This window comes from Chlorocebus sabaeus, chromosome 20 (genome assembly GCF_047675955.1).
Source record: "Chlorocebus sabaeus isolate Y175 chromosome 20, mChlSab1.0.hap1, whole genome shotgun sequence".
NCBI lineage: Eukaryota > Metazoa > Chordata > Mammalia > Primates > Cercopithecidae > Chlorocebus > Chlorocebus sabaeus.
This window is the reverse complement of record NC_132923.1, coordinates 50478414-50497319: the sequence shown is the minus strand read 5'-3', so window position 1 is coordinate 50497319 and position 18906 is coordinate 50478414. Positions and strand designations below refer to the sequence as shown.

At 38.2% G+C, this 18906-nt stretch overlaps 1 protein-coding gene across 1 annotated transcript in view; it reads left to right on the top strand.

Moving 5' to 3' along the window:
• Positions 1-10048, top strand: part of CLCA2 (chloride channel accessory 2) — a 32597-nt gene extending 22549 nt beyond the window's left edge. The window contains exons 11-14 of the mRNA XM_007978078.3: positions 266-536; positions 3550-3720; positions 6331-6564; positions 8073-10048. Of these exons, the coding sequence (XP_007976269.3) occupies positions 266-536; positions 3550-3720; positions 6331-6564; positions 8073-8515 (1119 nt within the window). The 3' untranslated portion in view covers positions 8516-10048. The remainder of the gene's footprint in view (positions 1-265; positions 537-3549; positions 3721-6330; positions 6565-8072) is intronic.
• Positions 10049-18906: the final 8858 nt, after the last annotated feature.

Below are 18906 nucleotides of genomic sequence, written 5' to 3'. Positions count from 1 at the left end.
ATCCTCCCTCACTCCAAATAAATCCGAGGTGTAATTCCTAAAGAATCACCTAGAAAGAAAGGTGACTTATGCTATGAAAGCCATGTAAATATGAATTTATTCGTCCCTTAACCAATGCTACTTTTCCTGGCATCTTTTTGTAGTATTTTTAAAAGTGTAACATCAACAAAACAAGAGCAAAATTCTCCAGCAGCTTAGATGTATGCTTTCAAATTAGGGTTGATTTTTTTTCACACTTTCCAAAACAATAAGACTTGTTTTACAGCCTGGGCACTGGACTTACACACTGAACAATACCCACCATTCTCTGCAAGCCCTGAAAGTGGCAGTGACCTCTCGTGCCTCCAACTCAGTTGTGCCCCCAGTCACTGCGGAAGCCTTTGTGGAAAGAGACAGCCTCCATTTTCCCCAGCCTGTGATGATTTATGCCAATGTGAGACAGGGATTTTATCCCATTCTTAATGCCACTGTCACTGCCACAGTTGAGCCAGAGACTGGAGATCCTGTTACACTGAGACTTCTCGATGATGGAGCAGGTAACAAGGAATGTCTTGACATTTTATCATGTTCTCAACAGCTCTTATGATATGATGCGGTAGTATCAATATTAAGCCTATCTGTAAGATTCCTTCAGTTCAGTAATTTTTCTTAATCTTACAATATTCTCAAATTCTCATAGAATCATTGATATTTCCATGTTAGCATGGAAAAAGAGAGTCCTCGTGAGGATACTCATAGTGTCTATGTTTGAGCAAAAGGTGGGAGGCAGCCGCTGGACACTTTGGTCCTGGCTTCCATTTGATGAGGTCATACGGGAGCAGGCTTCTATGTCCTTATGACATACTTATATTCCTCTAAGAGTCACCAGCTTTATTATTCACTGAGTAATCAGACTGGACTGTTAAAGTAGGAAATGAAAATCAGAAGGGAGGTGCAGCGACAGCGAACCCACTTTTTCCCTTTGGACCCCAGTTGTGAAGAAAAAATTGGAAACTGAACTTGTGACCTATAAGATGACCCTAGACCCAAGAGGCTGGGTTGATGAGAGGGCACAGCTCATTTCTAGCACAGCCACTGCCTTTTACATGTGTGATTTGGTCCCAAGAAGACCCAGCCTGCAAGCCTAGAGGAATCAGAATAGACAAAAGCTCTCATTCTGCACATACAGCGTTCAGAGCCTGGTCATCATACATTATAGATGGTACAGCATCCAGCCAGGTAAACAGCAGCACTTGGGCTCCTTTGAAAAACAAATTCCTTTGTTGTTCCATCTTTCCTATTTGGTTATTTTCCTAAACTACATTCTTAGAATGGCGGTAGACCTGCCTCTGTTGGCAGCCCGAAGTGTTTGATCTACTAACAAAATTATATTCTTTTGCCCTGTTGTTTCAAAGTTAATCTTTTTTCAAGAGTCTTAAGTTCGGTAGCCCATTAGTATCTTGCCATGGCAATCATGTATGATGTGCAGGAAAACAAAAGTTCATTCAAAGGGTTTTGGTTCAAGTCCACCTCAGGGGGATACCAGAGAAGTCTTCTTACTTTGCCTATTCGATTGGATCCAAATGAACTTCTCATGCTCTGATGGCTTATCCATGGTTATACCTTTCAATTTTTGTTTATGGTCCAAAAATGCACTTTTGTAGAATGTTTCTCTCTTGCCCCACCCTGTGGGCTGGCCTGGAGAACAGAGCCTACTCTCCTAGGGAAAATCATCTGATTCAGCTCAATAGGCTTTTATATTATTCCCTGGAACTATTTTATTTGTTTGCTATCTAAATGTATACCCTAAAAAAAGAAACAATAAAAAATACTGCTCAGGCATCAAAATGTAAATTGTTTCCCCTCCAATCAATACCTAACATGTATGTACATAGTTGTTTAATACTTACTTTTATAATGGAAGCAGTATTTATCTGCTCAGTAAATGAACTATAATAAAACTTATACCTCTGAAATGATTTACAATTTAAAATGTACCTTTTCATGCATATTCTCAAATAATCATCACAACAACCCTGCAAGATAAGTTATCTCCATTTTATAGATGAGAAAACTGAGGCTCAGAGACATGAAGCCTCATAGCTACTACGTGACAGATGCAGGCCTTCAAACCAATTCCTCTGTCTCCCAAGCCAATGTTCTTTCCCCATTTCTTTCTGCCTCAGTGATTAAAAGAGGTGGCAGTGGTGACTTTAATATGGAGAGATTTTCCTTTGTAATTTCTCAACAAAGATAAACCTTATTAATCATTAAACCACTAAATACCAAGATTTGATTTTTTTTTTTTTTTTTTTTTTGAGACAGAGTCTTGCTCTGTTGCCCAGGCTGGAGTGCAGTGGCGCAATCTCAGCTCACTGCAAGCTCTGCCTCCCAGGTTCACACCATTCTCCTGCCTCAGCTTCCCGAGTAGCTGGGACTACAGGCACCCGCCACCATGCCCGGCTAATTGTTTGTATTTTTAGTAGAGACGGGGTTTCACCGTGTTAGCCAAGATGGTCAAGATGTGATTTCTTACAACAGACAAAAAAGAATTCTAAATCTCCCTTGATAATAAAATGTTTAGCACTTCTTATTTCATTTAAATATACTCCTGTTTTTCTTATGTTAAGGAGCCCTGCCTCTGCAGTGGGGAAGAGGGAGATGGTGGGGACACTTTAGCAATGATACACTGCTGGTGTGCAGCGCCGTGTGTGTGGTATGAAAACTGAATTGACCTCTAGGATAGAGGACAAGCTGCTTGCCCAATATGACCACCTGTACTTGAATGGCAAAAGTGATCTATACTTGGGCTAAGCTGGACTTCCCTCTGCTGCCCTGGGGTCTAGGCCTTCGTGCCACTGAGTCATGAATTTGGCTTGGAATTGAACTGCTCTCTGAAGATCAACACAAAAGGAAGGAAGTACATCACTGGCTAACCTTTCAGAATGCCCCCTGAAGCAAGGCACAGTAGATGCTACCAAATTCTGTCAAACTCCAGGTCATCAAGCCCCCTAGAATCTAGAAAAACAGTTCCAGATACCCTCTAATGAGGAAATTAAGTAATTTCACACTATTTTATAAGCAACCAAAGTTTGTATTTATTAAAGGTCCTTAATCAAGTGACTTCTGGGCATTCACAAACCCTTGAAACTGTAGGAAAATGTGTATATGTGCATATATATTTATTTCCTAGAGACAAAATAGCTTTTCTTAACATCTCAAAAGGGTCAATGACTATAAGCAACCTGAAGAATGTGCTTGATTTCTTAAAAAAACTAGTATTATTTTCAACGATAAGAACAAGAATGTTAAAGGTGATAATTAAATGTTTTATTAGCATGGTACAACTTATTCACCTTTAGAAAATCATTTTTCTGAGGTAAGAAATTACAGGGAGAAATTATGGACCCATTGGATTTTTTATCACCTGAGAATATAAAAAGTAGATAAGAGCATGATCATATACCTTATATAGAAAGAATAAGGGGAGTAAATCTTGTTTTTAATGACTTAAATATTAGTAATCTACTATGATAACAAGTGTTGACACTGTGTTTTTTATATATACAGGTGCTGATGTTATAAAAAATGATGGAATTTACTCGAGGTATTTTTTCTCCTTTGCTGTAAATGGTAGATATAGCTTGAAAGTGCATGTCAATCACTCTCCAAGCATAAGCACACTAGCCCACTCTGTTCCAGGGAGTCATGCTATGTATGTACCAGGTTACACAGCAAACGGTAAGAACCATTAGCTCTGTTATTTGAGTAACATCATTTCATGTACATATCTCTGATGGGTATGTGTGTACTGGGGTGGCAGGGAGTGAGAGAAAGAAAATTTCAAAAGTCTTTACACTTAAGTCCATACATAATTTGTTGACTGTTTCTTCAGTCCTCAGTGATTCGTGGTAGGCGGGTAACAGGAAGGCAATCGGTAATGTCCACAGATTATAGCTACCTTTATTTTAGTCATTATGTTGACCTCTTTCTTGTTTCATCAGAATTACTAATAGTTAATTTCTCAGTTCCTGCTTCTGTGTTTCCTCTAGAGGTTTAGACAAGAGAAAGAGGCAAAAAGTTATTAGCAGTTGAAAGAAGGAGGCCAACAGCCCAAACAGTCCACACAGGAAATGAGTTCCTAAATAAATATGAACTTGGATGTTACAGACAACTAAGTGATTCCTGAAGATGTTTTGTTTTCCTTCAAGAAAAAAATGCAAAATAAATGGAAGATATTTATCTTTTTAACACCATTATAATAGTTCCTGATAGGAAGCAGTGGTTAAAGCACAATAGACAAACAGAAATATGTCATGCTATAGTCTTTGAAAACAATCTCAAAAAAGACTTCTAAGCATTTGTATTTCCAAAAATGCAGATGCTTTATGAACATTATTCATGTATTTTAAAAGTTATAACTAATCATTTGGACTATTCCATAACATGACTCTATCCTTTTTGTTTACTTTTCAGTCCTCATTCTTTCTGACCTCACCAGTATCAAACACAGCCAATTGATCCCTCTTTTGCCATTTCCTGGTTTCTGTGATACCTCACTCTCTTAATTACCTCTTATTTTCCAGAATTTTTTATCAGGCTCTTTTTCCAGCTCCTTGTTTTCTACCAGGCCGAGTCTGTTAGCTGAGTCTGAACCTTCTTACTTTCCCGTCTGGAGCCACATTGCCTGGCTTTGAAACCCAGCTCCTCCATTTACTAGCTGTGTGACTTTGGGCAAGTGACTTAGCTTCTGTGTGTCTCAGTTTCATCATCTAAAAAAATAAGGGTAATAATTGCCCTCTTCATAGCCATGTTGGGAAAATTAAATATCTGATACATGTAAGGCCTTAGAAAAGTGCCTGGCACATAGAAGGCACTCAGTAAATACTACTTATCATTACAGTAATAATTATTATTAATCTCATTAATCTGTATGCCTTTAATAACATCTATCTGTGTATAACCTCCAAATTCATAACTTTAAAATTATTACATTTAGCTAAAATCTCTTTTTTAAGCTTAAAATCCAGATCTAAATGGCTCATTAACATCTTGAATTAGATGTTTTACAGGAATCACAAACCTTGTAATTTAATTTTTGGTCTTTTTCTCCTTAGCCTGCTTCTCCTCCCAGTTTGCTCATTTTAGAAACCTGGAATTTTTTTTTTCTTTCACTTTAAACCAGGTTTCTCTTCTTCACCGTTCTATATTCATATCCATCACCAGCTTTTGCTTGACCTCTGCAGAAGACCTCTTGAACTGCCTCTTTCTTGCCCCCCTCTCCACACTATTTCCCATCCCAAGCTGCTATCTTCTCTCATCTGGACTATTGAATGGGTAAGTGGCCACCTTGTTGCTTGCTGTGCTTTAATTAATTCTACACCAAGCAGCCAGAGTGTTCTATTAGAAAGGAAATATAATTTTGTCACTTCCCTGCTTCCCTACAGCATATAACATTAAAATCTAAAACCACATTGGACCGTGAGGTCCTGTGTAAACTTATCTCCTGCCTCATCTCAGATGACTCACTTTGCTTTTAATTTAGCTTTTCTAACTTGAAACCTCTTTTCACCTCAGGGTTTGCTGTTCTCTCTACCTAGAATCTTCTTCCCTCTCTTCTTTACCTGGTCAGTTCCTACTCAACCTTTAGGAAGCCTTTCAATGTTACCTCCTTGATACCACTCTAAATTATAGACCCACTTTATTTTCTTTCGTAGCATCCTGCCTTCCTTCCTTCTTACACTTATCATACTTTGTAAATATGTGTTTATTAATGTGATTAACATGACTATAAATTCCATGAGGGATACTGTTTTGTCTGTAATTATTGGTACAGCATATGCCCTCAATAAATATTTACTGAGGCCGGGTGCAGTGGCTCACGCCTGTAATCCTAGCACTTTGGGAGGCCAACGCGGGCAGATCACAAGGTCAGGAGTTCGAGACCAGTCTGGCCAACGTGGTGAAACCCCGTCTCTACTAAAAATACAAAAATTAGCCGGGCATGGTGACGGGCACCTGTAATACAAGCTACTTGGAAGGCTGAGGCAGGAGAATTGCTTGAGCCTGGGAGACAGAGGTTGCAGTGAGCCAAGATTACACCACTGCACTCCAGCCTGGACAGCAGAGTAAGACTCTGTCTCAAAATAAAATAAGTAAAATAAAATAAATATTTATTGAGTGAATAAATGGATGAATTAGTGAGCAAAGGATTGTACAAATACACTCAGTTATTCTAAAGATGTAGTAAATAAAAAAAGGTTTAAGAAAGTCTCACCGTGTCAAGAACAAGCTATTCAGAAGCTTTGTAATTTGTCGTTTTGCCTTTTTTTTTTTTCTTTTTTGTCTCAGGTAATATTCAGATGAATGCTCCAAGGAAATCAGTAGGCAGAAATGAGGAGGAGCAAAAATGGGGCTTTAGCCGAGTCAGCTCAGGAGGCTCCTTTTCAGTGCTGGGAGTTCCAGCTGGCCCCCACCCCGATGTGTTTCCACCATGCAAAATTATTGACCTGGAAGCTGTAAACGTAGAAGAGGAATTGACCCTATCTTGGACAGCACCTGGAGAAGACTTTGATCAGGGCCAGGGTAGGTTTGCTCATTTCATGACCTACTTTTCCATAAGACAGCATTTCTAATAACTAGGTCAGTGGCTAGTTGAGTGAACATAGCTTTGGGGGTTTAGAACTGAAAAAGGTACAGAGGATGTTGTGAAAAGCTCTGAATTGCTGATAAGGCTTTAAATCCTGGAGTCCCAGAAGGACAGTGTGTCGCCTACCCCCGGAGTGAGGAGGCCCTGGCTAACTCACTGATACTAATCACTCAGAAATCCTGACTAGAAGCATAAACACCATGTGTTATGGTATCTGTTTAGTAGAAATAGGCTCCGCACTACAGAGCATGTGCTTCCCAGTACTGGAAGTGATTTCTTTCTGAAAGTTGGGTAGTAAATATTTATTCATATATTTATCAGTAGGCTTCGGGGAATTTTTTGCGTAACTCATGCAAACCTTGGTGCATTTTTGTTTCCTACTTCTGGCCGTTATTTTTGTTAGGAAGGCTGGGACCAGTCCCCTGATTCAGGGCTTTCTTATTCTTGCTTGGGCAAACATTGACGGAGTACCTTTTTCTACTTTCCCTTTTCTAAGGCTTATGTTAACTTTCAGGCTTCCACCTCCGTTGTCTTTTTCCAAATTTTTTACCCAATTTTCACAACACTATTTATTCAGAAATTTTATTTTTCCCCCATTAATTTGATCTCCACCTTTATCATATACTAAACTTCTGAATGTGTTTTGGCCTATTTTTTGATGTGTCTCTTCATGCATCAGTAAGTACCACAGCATTTTAATTATTGAGGTATTATAGCATTTGTATATCTGGTAGAGTTAGTCTTTCCACGTTGCTATTTTTAGACTTCATATGTTCAATTTGATTGCTTAATTTCCATATGAATTTACAATAAATTTGACTAGTTAAAGCAGAAATGAAGCATTTTAAATAAAATCACATACCAGGCCGGGTGCAGTGGCTCACGCCTGAAATCCCAGCACTTTGGGAGGCCGAGGTGGGCAGATCACCTGAGGTCAGGAGTTTGAGACCAGCCTGGCCAACATGGGGAAACCCCGTCTCTATTAAAAACACAAAAATAAGTCAGGCATGGTGGTGCATGCCTGTAATCCCAGCTACTTGGGAGGCTGAGGTAGGAGAATCGCTTGAACCCGGAAGTTGGAGGTTGCAGTGAGCTGAGATGGCACCCCTGCACTCCAGCCTGGACAACAGAGCGAGACTCCATCTCAAACAAAACAAAACAAAACAAAAACAAAAACAAACAAAAAAATCACATAACATTTACAAAATAACTTAGGAAAAAAATAACATCTTTTATGTTGAATCTTGCTTTTCAAAAAAAAAAGTCCTCAGGTTTTAATGAGTCCTTGTGTAGTGTTTTAAAGTTTTGCTTGTATTCGTATTTCTCGTTATGTTTATTTCTAAATATTTTGACTTTTAGTTGCTGTTCTCATTAGTAATTTCTAATAAACTAGAAAATATACTCAAAGTGACTTAATTTTCCTATTTATATTTTTTAATTTCAGCTACAAGCTATGAAATAAGAATGAGTAAAAGTCTAGAGAATATCCAAGATGACTTTAACAATGCTATTTTAGTAAATACATCAAAGCGAAATCCTCAGCAAGCTGGCATCAGGGAGATATTTACGTTCTCACCTCAAATTTCCACAAATGGACCTGAACATCAGCCAAATGGAGAAACACATGAAAGCCACAGAATTTATGTTGCAATACGAGCAATGGATAGGAACTCCTTAAAGTCTGCTATATCTAACATTGCCCAGGCATCTCTGTTTACTCCCCCCAATTCTGATCCTGTACCTGCCAGAGATTCTCTTATATTGAAAGGAGTTTTAACAGCAATGGGTTTGATAGGAATCATTTGCCTTATTATAGTTGTGACGCATCATACTTTAAACAGGAAAAAGAGAGCAGACAAGAAAGAGAATGGAACAAAATTATTATAAACAAATATACAAAATGTCTTCCTTCTTAGATATAAGACCCATGGCCTTTGACTACAAAAACATACTAACAAAGTCAAATTAACATCAAAATTGTATTAAAATGCATTGAGTTTTGTACAATACAGGTAAGATTTTTACATGGTAGATCAACAAAATCTTTTTGAGGGGAGATTAGAAAACCCGTAGACTTTGGCTATGAACAAATAATAAAAATTATTCTTTAAAGTAATGTCTTTAAAGGCAAAGGCAAGGGTAAAGTTGGACCAGTGTCAAGAAGTTTGTTTTATTGAGGTGGAAAAATAGCCCCAAGTAGAGAAAAGGAGGGTAGATCTGCATTATAACTGTCTATGTGAAGCAATCATTTAGTTACTTAGATTAATTTTTCTTTTCTCCTTATCTACACAGAACAGGTTGCTTGTTTACAACTGAAGATCATGCTATATTTTATATATGAAGCCCCTATTGCAAAGCTCTTCACCTCTTGCTATTTTGTTACATATATTACAGATGAAATCTCACTGCTAGTGCTCAGAGATCTTTTTTTCACTGTAAGAGGTAACCTTTAAAAATATGGGTATTACCCTTGTCTCTTCATACCAGTTTTATAAAAAAAGTCTATTGAATTTATTTGTTTATAAGTTTCTATTCCCATCAAAGCAGCTTTCTAAGTTACTGCCTTGGGTATTACTGTATGATAGTTATAGCCCTTCTAATGCCTTAACTAAGGAAGAAAAGATGTTATTCTGAGTTTGTTTTAATACATATATGAACATATAGTTTTATTCAATTTCAACCAAAGAAAAGGTCAGCAGAGAGATACTAACCTTTGGAAATGATTAGCTGGCTCTGGTTTTTGGTTAAATAAGAGTCTTGAATCCTTTCTCCATCAAGAGTTACTGACCAAGGGCAGGGGAAGGGGGAAATAGAGGTCACAAGGAAATAAAAATCATCTTTCCTCTTTAATTTTACTCCTTCCTCTTATTTTTTAAAAAGATTATCGAACAATAAAATCATTTGCCTTTTTAATTAAAGAGTTTAAAACTTTATTGAAGTATATACATAATAATGTAGACTAGATCTAAGTTTTATAACCAGGACCAATTAAGAATAAAAATTAGATTATGTTTTAGGGTGGTGGAGAGGGAAATGTGGGGAATTGGGACAGGAAGAAAGAGACAGCATGAAGCCCTAAATGAGAGACTCAGACCAGTGCTGGGGAGAAAAACAACCAGCAACCCTCTCTACCCAGGCCACCTCCTTGTAGTTTATACTGATCCAGGGTCTGGCCTGTTACTAAGTCTCACAGTGCCTACATTTTCACAGATGAAAGCTTCAAGACCCTTGCAGCTCAATTCCTAGCTGGCAGTCAGTCCTTCCTCCCTCTATCACTATTATACTTGCTAGCATGGAATTTGCTTCTCTCTAGTTTCAAACTGGGCTAGTGAAACACAGAGATGGATTGTAGTGGGTTTCAAGTTCTTGAATATTTTCCTCATTTTACAGACAGGAAAATGGAGGGTTGGGTGAGTAATTCAAAGTTTTATACTTGTTAATGGCAAAGCTATACAAAGGAAGAGCCAGGTTCTCAGACCACTCCTTTACTCCTATTTAAGAAGGTATGGGCAGATGCCAGGGTTTCTACCTAGAGATATTTAACTGTTTCATGATAAGTTCGCAGGACAGCAGATCTAGCTTTAAAGAAACCTGGTAGGTTTTGCTGTTGATGTTGTTGTTGTTTGTCTTCCATTTTGTGGGTACAGGAATGGAACATATGGACTTAAGTCCAGAAATCAGTGAGTATAAGAGGCAAAATTAAGGGATTCTAATGATATTAAAGTAACAAACAAATATAACAGTGTAGAAAGAGTGACCTCATGAAGTGTGTAGGGTAAACACTGTTCAGTGGTTGTAAGGAGTGAAAATATTAAACAAAAAGAAAGATGTAGTAAATGTAGGAAAACACAGATTTAGAGATTCCAGCAATCAATAGAACAGAGTCATAGTAAATGCCCTGTTGATTCTGTATACCTGATTTAAAAAAAAAAATAGAAACAATAGGGCATTTGGCCGAAAAGAATGAAAAACTATGATGTGCTCACTGGTCACTAGTGAAATACCATGATGTCAATACATGTGACATCATTAACAAGATGACCCAAGATTGCCAGAGGAGGAAGATTGTGGGCCAGATGCACAGTTATCTGAGAGAGGGAAGAGAAGTCTATGGAATTAAGCAATATGGGCAGATACAATTTTCAAATTCCAAAATAGTCATTGTTATGTAGTGGACAGAAATTTGTTCTGGAAAGCGAAGAGAACGTCCCCCCATTTTTTGCCCTCTTCTTTTAGGGATAGTACAGGAAGATTAAATCTCAATGGAAGAGAGACAAAAGAAAGGGATGGAGGATTTTTAAGAGCTGCTAATACAGCCTATGCACTGAGCAGATCACTGTTTGTGTGGACACCATCGACTGTCCTAAAAGTACCTTTGTACTTGTATGTTAATAACAGAAAGTCTTCCAAAAAAAATGTTGTGTATGCTTTATCTTCTATTACAATGCAATTATTCTTAGAAGAGTTAACCCCTAGATATAGCTTACATTTAAAACTTAATGTGACACTGATGGTAAAGCTGCTCATATCAAACTAATCCTCTTACAAATAACAATTATAATTCTGGAAAAAAATGTAGAACACAATTCTTGAAGCAATGGACACTGACAGAAGCAGGTAGAAACTGAAGGAGATTTGACCCTTAAAAGGGGAGAATAAATAGAGATGAGATACACATTTAACCAAATTTTTTCCCAAAGGCTCTCCCTAGTTTGCTCAGAACATCTGGATAGCGCTCAAGCCGAAAGCAGCCATCTTCCCAGGTTGACAAGTCAGAAGTAAGCTATCTGGGTGTCAGAATAGTTGGAAATTGAGGAAGGAAATCCCAAAAAGAAGCAACCACAAAGAGGAAAGTCCCCAAACCTGCATCCTCTCAATCTGGAAAAAAAAAAAAAAAAAAAAAAACAAATTTGATTTAAACTATCAATCCACAGATCTTAGATGTTCAAGTGAACCTAAAATAGGATCTATACAAAGAAAACACCTAGGCATATCATACAAATGGTGACTGACTACTCATCAGAAACAATTGAGGCCACAAGACAATAAAATAGCATTTTAAAGTGCTAAAAGAAAATCTGTCAACATAGAATGATTTCAAGCAAAAATGTCTTTCAAAATGTAGGTAAGTAGAAGCTAATTTTTGCCAGCAAGAAATACCAAATAAATTTCTTTAGGCTGAAGGAAAATGATGTCTGATGGAAATATAGATCTACAGCATTGAAGGGTTTTTAGAAATTATAGGCTGGGCGCAGTGGCTCACACCTGTAATCCTAGCACTTTGGGAGGCCTAGGCGGGTGGATCACCTGAGGTCAGGAGTTCAAGACCAGCCTGGCCAACATGGTGAAAACTTCTCTCTACTAAAAATACAAAAATTAGCTGGGCATGGTGGCGGGTGCCTGTAATCCTAGCTACTCGGGAGGCAGAGGTAGAAGAATCACTTGAACCCTGGAGGCAGAGGTTGCAGTGAGCTGAGATAGCACCACTGCACTCCAGCCTGGGAGACAGAGTGAGATTCCATCTCCAAATAAATAAATAAATTATAAATAAGTAGGTAAGTATCTATGCTGTTGGTTTGCTTTACCCAATTCCTTTAAAAAACAACTATGGCAGAAATAAAAACAATATATTGTGGTATTAATAACATGAAGAAGTATGATATAAGATAATAAGGGCAAAATGAACATAAAGGTGACAAATGGAATTATAATATTGAAGGGTACTCTCATTATACATAAATTGGTATAATATTAATTCACAGTAGACTGGGATAAGTTAAGGATGCACACTGTGACTTTTTTAGCACCCATTAAAAATAGAGAATGGAGGCCAGGTGTGGTGGCTCACACCTATAATCCTAGCACTTTGGGAGGCACAGGTAGGAGGATTGCTTGAGCCCAGGAATTAGAGGCCTGCTGGGGCAACAAAATGAGATCCTTCGCTACAAAAAAATCAAAAAAATTACACAGGTGTTGTGGCACATGCCTGTAGTCCAAACTACATGGGATGCTGAGGCAGGAGAATCACTTGAACCTAGGAGGTCAAAGCTGCAGTGAGCTGTGTTCATGCTACTCTACTCCAGCCTGGATGACAGAGTGAGACCCTATCTCAAAAATAACACATAAAATAAAAATATCTAAAATAAAAATATGCTAAAACCCTACAATGCACAGGACAGCCCCTGTTAGCAGCAGTTAACCCACATGGGTCTGCAGCAACTAAATTCTTGCCCCGTTGAAGGAAAGAATTTAACCGAGGGGCATAAGGCAGAGTGAGAGACTGAGGCAAGTTTTTGAGCAGGAGTAAGAGTTTATTTAAAAGCTTTAGAGTAGGAACAAAAAGAAGTACATTTGAAAGAGGGCCAAGTGGGCAACTTGAGAGATCCAAGTGCCCTGTTTGATCTTTGACTTAGGGTTTTATACGTTGGCATGGTTCCAGGGTTTTGCATCTCTCCTCCCTTGATGTTTTTCTTGGGACAGGCTGTCTGCATTCACAGTGGCCGGCCAGCACTTGGGAGGGGAGCATGCGCAGTATGTTTACTAAAGTTGTGTGCATGCTCATTTTAGGCATCTTTTTCCTTACCAGTCAAGTGTTCCTAGAGGAAGGTCATTTACCAGTTAAACTCCACCATTTTGCTTCTTAGTGCACATGCTTGAGTTCACCTGCCCAGTTCCTGAGGTCTTATTGGGAAGCGGCTGATCACCAGCTTCAGGTATTTTCTATCTATTGGGAAACTACCTTCTCCTGGTGCTGGCTGCAACCAATTATTATTTTAGAGAGACAGTTGAACAACTGCCTGACCATCACCTGATGGCTGCCTGACATTCCTGATGGAGGGTGGGGGGTCTGTCTCCAGTCCTACTCATGTCTGCCTAGCTACCTACTCTAACACCCCTACAACAAAGAATTATTCAGTCAAAAATGTCAATAATGCTGAGGCTGAGAAACCTTGCTTTCTAAGGAGGAAGAGAAAGAGGCAAGGATATTTGATACGCAAAGAAAAGAAAAAGTGACCTTATTGAGGGGGAAAACAGAACAGGAGTGTGAACCAGATCTAAATAAAGCTGATAAGACAAAAGAAAAGAAAAAATACATTTAAAACAAAATTAAGATGATCCATAATGGAGGACTGGATGTATAAGACTGGTAGAAAATCCACCTCATGAAAAATAAAGATGGAATGTATACAAAGTTGGGTGGATGCTGCATTATGTGTTAAGATCTGCAAATGCAAAGTGCAGGGAAACAGGAAGTAGAGGCAGAGGGAAGTCAGATGAGCAGCAGGCTCTGAAAGAAAAAGAAATCCGATTTCTCGTGTATGTATGCATTATAGGAAGTTTAATGCCAGATCTGGCACAAAAAAGAGATGAAATAAGGTATGAAAGGGATATATCACAGAGTACACGGTGATAGAGAAACACTCAAAGACATAGACACACAGGCATGGGGGTGATTAGAGCTTGTTCCCAAAGATCAAAAGCCATGCCTTGGTCCAAAAATCCCTCCTGCCCTTAGAATGAGTAGCTCTTATCAGCAAGATGGTTCCCGAAATGGGTGGAGAGTGACCTGGATGGTGGCCACTTTTATTTCCCAGTCCCTCTCAGCTACAAGCTGCTGATTCTTATCAAAAAGCTGCTTTCTGACAACTGTTGCCTCAAGGACCCAGGAAGAAGGAAGCTATCCAGTACCGTGGGCAATTACTTTCTATTTCCCTAGCTCTGTGTAGCGAAAGCAATATAAAAGAACAAACATCTAAAAGGAGTATGTTTTAAATTGGCATGATCTTACTTCACACTAACATAGGAAAGAAGAAGCAAGAACATGAAGAAGATAAATGGTGGAGAGGGGCCCCAGAAGATTGCCATTTTTACAGTTGAATGCACAGGCTTTCATAAGAAACCAATGAGGGCTCGGTATCTCATTTGCATAAGGCATGACTTTCTGATAGCTCCACCCTGTCCTCCTAGTGTGCATGTAGGCCCTTAGCTTGAGTTGCTCCATATTGCTTTGTTCCTCTTACTGCGCATGTGTTAGCGGACAGAATTTTTCATTGCAGGCATGTCTGGGAAAGTCGACTGTGTAGCCTTTTTTATCTGTGTGGTTGTGGGCATGTCTTAGGCAAGCCCCTCTGTGCAAGCTCCCTTATCTATGTCTGTAGGTTGTTCTTTTGTTTGAAAGAATTCAACCGAAGACCCACCCTAACTGCCTCCTTGACTGGTTTCTTCCTTCCTTCTCTCTCAAAACATCTCCTTTGCCCTCTGAAGCTCAGCTGAAAAATCAACTCACAAAAGGCAGATTAGTTGGAGAAATGGCATACAAATTTATTTAATGTGCACATTATTTAATGTCCAACAGAGTTCAGAAGCTTGTTTACCATCCTGGCAAAACAGATTATGAGACAGGGGAAAGAGGAATATAATATATTAGTGTGTGTATATATATATAATATTTATATTAGTACATATTAATACTACAGGGAAATTAAATTAGAAATCAAAAATAAATCAACTAGAGAATCCCCAAATGTCTGGAAATTAAGCAACATATTTCCACATAACTCATATGTTAAGAAAGAACTCACAATGAAAATTAGAAAACAGTTTGTAATCCCACCACTTTGGGAGGCTGAGGCAGGCAGATCACTTGAGGCAGGTAGTTCCAGGACAAGCCTAGCCAACATGGCAAAACACCATCTCTACAAAAAGTACAAAAATTTGCCAGGCGTGGCGGTGTGGGCCTGTAATCTCAGCTACTCGGTACGGTGAGGTGAAAGAATCACTTGAAATCAGGAGGTAGAGATTGAAGTGAGCAGAGGTTGCTCCACTACACTCCAGCCTGGGTAACAAAGCAAGACATTGTCTCAAAAAAAAAAAAAAAAAAAAAAAAATTTATATTCTGTCTGTATACACCCTGCAACAGTTTTTATAAGACTATTTTTTAGTTTCTTAAATTTCCTCCTGACTGTTGCTTTAGCTTGTCATATAAATTTTGATACACCATATTTTAATTATCATTTAGTTCCAAATATTTTCTAATTTTCTTGTGTGTGTGTGTGTGTGTGTGTGTGTGTGTGTGTGTGTGTGTTTTGAGACAAGGTCTCACTCTGTCACCCATGCTGGAGTGCAGTGGTGTGATCTCAGCTCACTGCAACATCCACCTCCCGGTTTCAAGCAATTCTCCTGCCTCAGCCTCCTGAGTAGCTGGGACTACAGGTCTGCACCACCATGCCCAGCTAATTTTAGTTTTTTTTTTTTTTTTTGTAGAGATAGGGTTTCGCCATGTTGGCCAGGCAGGTCTTAAACTCTTGGACCCAAGTCATCTGCCTGCCTCAGCCTCCCAAAGTATTGGGGTTACAGGCGTGAGTTACCATGCCCAGCCTCAGAATATCCTTGATACTGATACTTGGCAAGGACACTACAAGAAAGGAAAAGTACACACCAGTCTTATGAACAAATATGCAAAAAACCTAAGCAACATATTAGCAAATTGAAAAGGATGCTACATCATGATCAACTAAGATTTACTCTAAGAATGTAAGAGTGACTTAACATTGAAGAATCAATCATTGTAACTTGTCATGTTATCAGAACAAAGAAGAAAAATTATATACTCATCTTAATAGATGTATAAAGAGCATTTGATAAGATTCAACACCTATTCATGATTTAACAACAACAACAAAAACACCTTTCAGAAAACTAGGAATAGAAAAATACTTTTTTTTTTTTTAAAGACAGGGTCTCAGGGTCTCACTCTATTCAAAGTGAGAGTGAGAGGCAGGATTGTAGGAGTACAGTGGCTCTCCTGGGCTTAAGCAATCCTCCCACCCCAGCCTCCCAAGTAGCTGGGACTACAGGGACATGGCACCACACTTGGCTAATTCTTGTATTTTTTGCAAAGATGGGATTTTACCATGTTGCCCAGTCTGGCCTCAAACTCAAGCAGTCCTCCTGCCTTGGCCTCTCAAAATTCTGGGATTACAGGTGTGAACTACTGCACCTGGCCCAAAGAGACTTTCTCAATCTGATAAAGGTATCTAAAAATATCTCTAGGTAACAGCATACTTAATGGTAAAATATAGAATTCTTTAGAATGTTTTTCTCTCTGAGATTAGGAACAAGAAAAAAGATATCCATTCTCTTCACATTCAATATTGTACTCAAAGTCCTAGCTAGTCCAATAAGAGAAGGAAACAAAAATATTGGAAAAGAAGAATCAATATGTTATTACTCACAGATGACATAATTATATACATATAAAATCCAAAAGAATCTACAAATACTAGAAATAAGTGAATTAAACAAGTTCACTAAATTTAAGGTCCATACATAAAAATTTATTTTATTTGTATACACCAGCAATAAGCACTTAGAAAATTGAATTTTATAAAAATACTGTTTACAATAGCACCAAGAAAAACCCCTAAGAATAAATCTAATGAAAGATGCACAAGATACCTATCCTGAAACTATAAACCACAGTTCAGACAAATTAAGTAAAACTTAAAGTGAAGAGACACACCATCTCCATAATTTGAAATACACAATATCATGAAGATGTCAATTTTTCTAAAATTGATCTATAAATTTAATGCACTCCTATAAAATCCAGATTTTTTGTATGTGAAATTGACGAGCTGCTTTTAAATTTTATATATGAAATGCACCTAATGTAGCCAAAATAGTCTTCAATAAAAACGAATCTGGACTGTTTACACTACCAGATAATCAAGGTAAGGATAGTCACACAGACCAATGGAACAAGGAACAGAACAGAGAGTTCAGAAGCAGACCTGCACATCTGTAGTCACCTAAGCACAACAAAAGCACAACTGTAATTAAGTAGGGGAAATATGGTCTTTTCAATAAATGCCCTTGGCTTACTGGCTATCACAGAGGAAAACAAAACAAAACAAAAACCTTGAACCTTTCCTCACACCATACACAAAAATATTTTGAGATAGATCAGTATACCTAAACATTAAAGGTTAAGCAGCAAGGCTTCTAGAATCATATATTGTATAATATCTTCATGAATTTGGGGAAGCTGTCTTAAATATGACACAAAAGCATTACACATAAAAGATTAAATTGGACTATACTAAAATTAAAAACCTCTATTCATCTAATGATACTATTAAGGCAAGCCACAAACTAGGAGAAGATATTTTCAATATATCTTTCAGTACAAAAGACTCAGTATCCAGAACATATAAAGAACTCCCGTAAATCAATCAGAAAAAGACAATTTAATTAAAAATTGTGCAAAAAGAACCTTGAAGAGACACTTCACAAAAGACCAATATGTATATAAAAAGGTCTCTAACAACATTAGTCATTAGGGAAAATGCAAATCAAAACCACCAAATAATATGACTATACTCCCAAGAAAATGAATACAGTTAGAAAGACTGATAGTACAATGTACTTGGAATGTGGAATAACTTGAACAACCACTTGAAAAGTATTTGGGAGATCAACATAAGCTAGTATCAAAGAAAAACTTCATGCAAACACTTGTTAAAGATGTTAAGGGGTGGGGGCCATGGAGATAGGTACAAGGACCATTGCAAGGAGGTCTTGCAGTTGGGGAGAGAGAGTGGATTAACGCCAACTCCAATAAGGACAAGTGGGAATTTATAACCAAGGAGAAGGCTGGGGTCAGTGGATGAAAAATGCCTAAGAGGAAACATCAAGGATAAGGAATGTCTGGCTAAACTGACTCAATAGGGTTATTGCTGAAGGCAGACCATGGTGGAAAGATGCTGAGAATGGTCAGATACCAAAGGTGGGGATTTTCCCTAAACTGACTTAGCAGGATTCTTGCTCAAACTGGATTCTGCAAGGACAGAGAGGGAAGCCCAAGGTCAGACCTAGTCAGAGAAGACTCAGGATCCTGACTTAAGTTTTAGTCAAAGGAAGGAGTCTTTGTCACTAGACAGATGTATACCCTGTCACCCAGCAATGTTACTCTTTGTATATTCGCAACTGAAATCAATGCTTACATCCATGGTAGCTTCATTCATAATAGCCCCAAACTGGAAATAGTCCAGATGTTCATCAAGAACAGGTGGTAAGTAAATCGCAGTATATTTTTACAATTGAATGCAATGGAAAAAGAACATATTACTGCTATATTCAACAACTTGGCTGAATCTCTTATAGAAAACGTTATGTCACAGTAACCAAATGCAAGAGTACATATGGCATATTTCTGTTTATATGAAGTTCAAAAACAGGCAAAATTAACCTATGTGGCAATAGAAGTCAGAACAGCG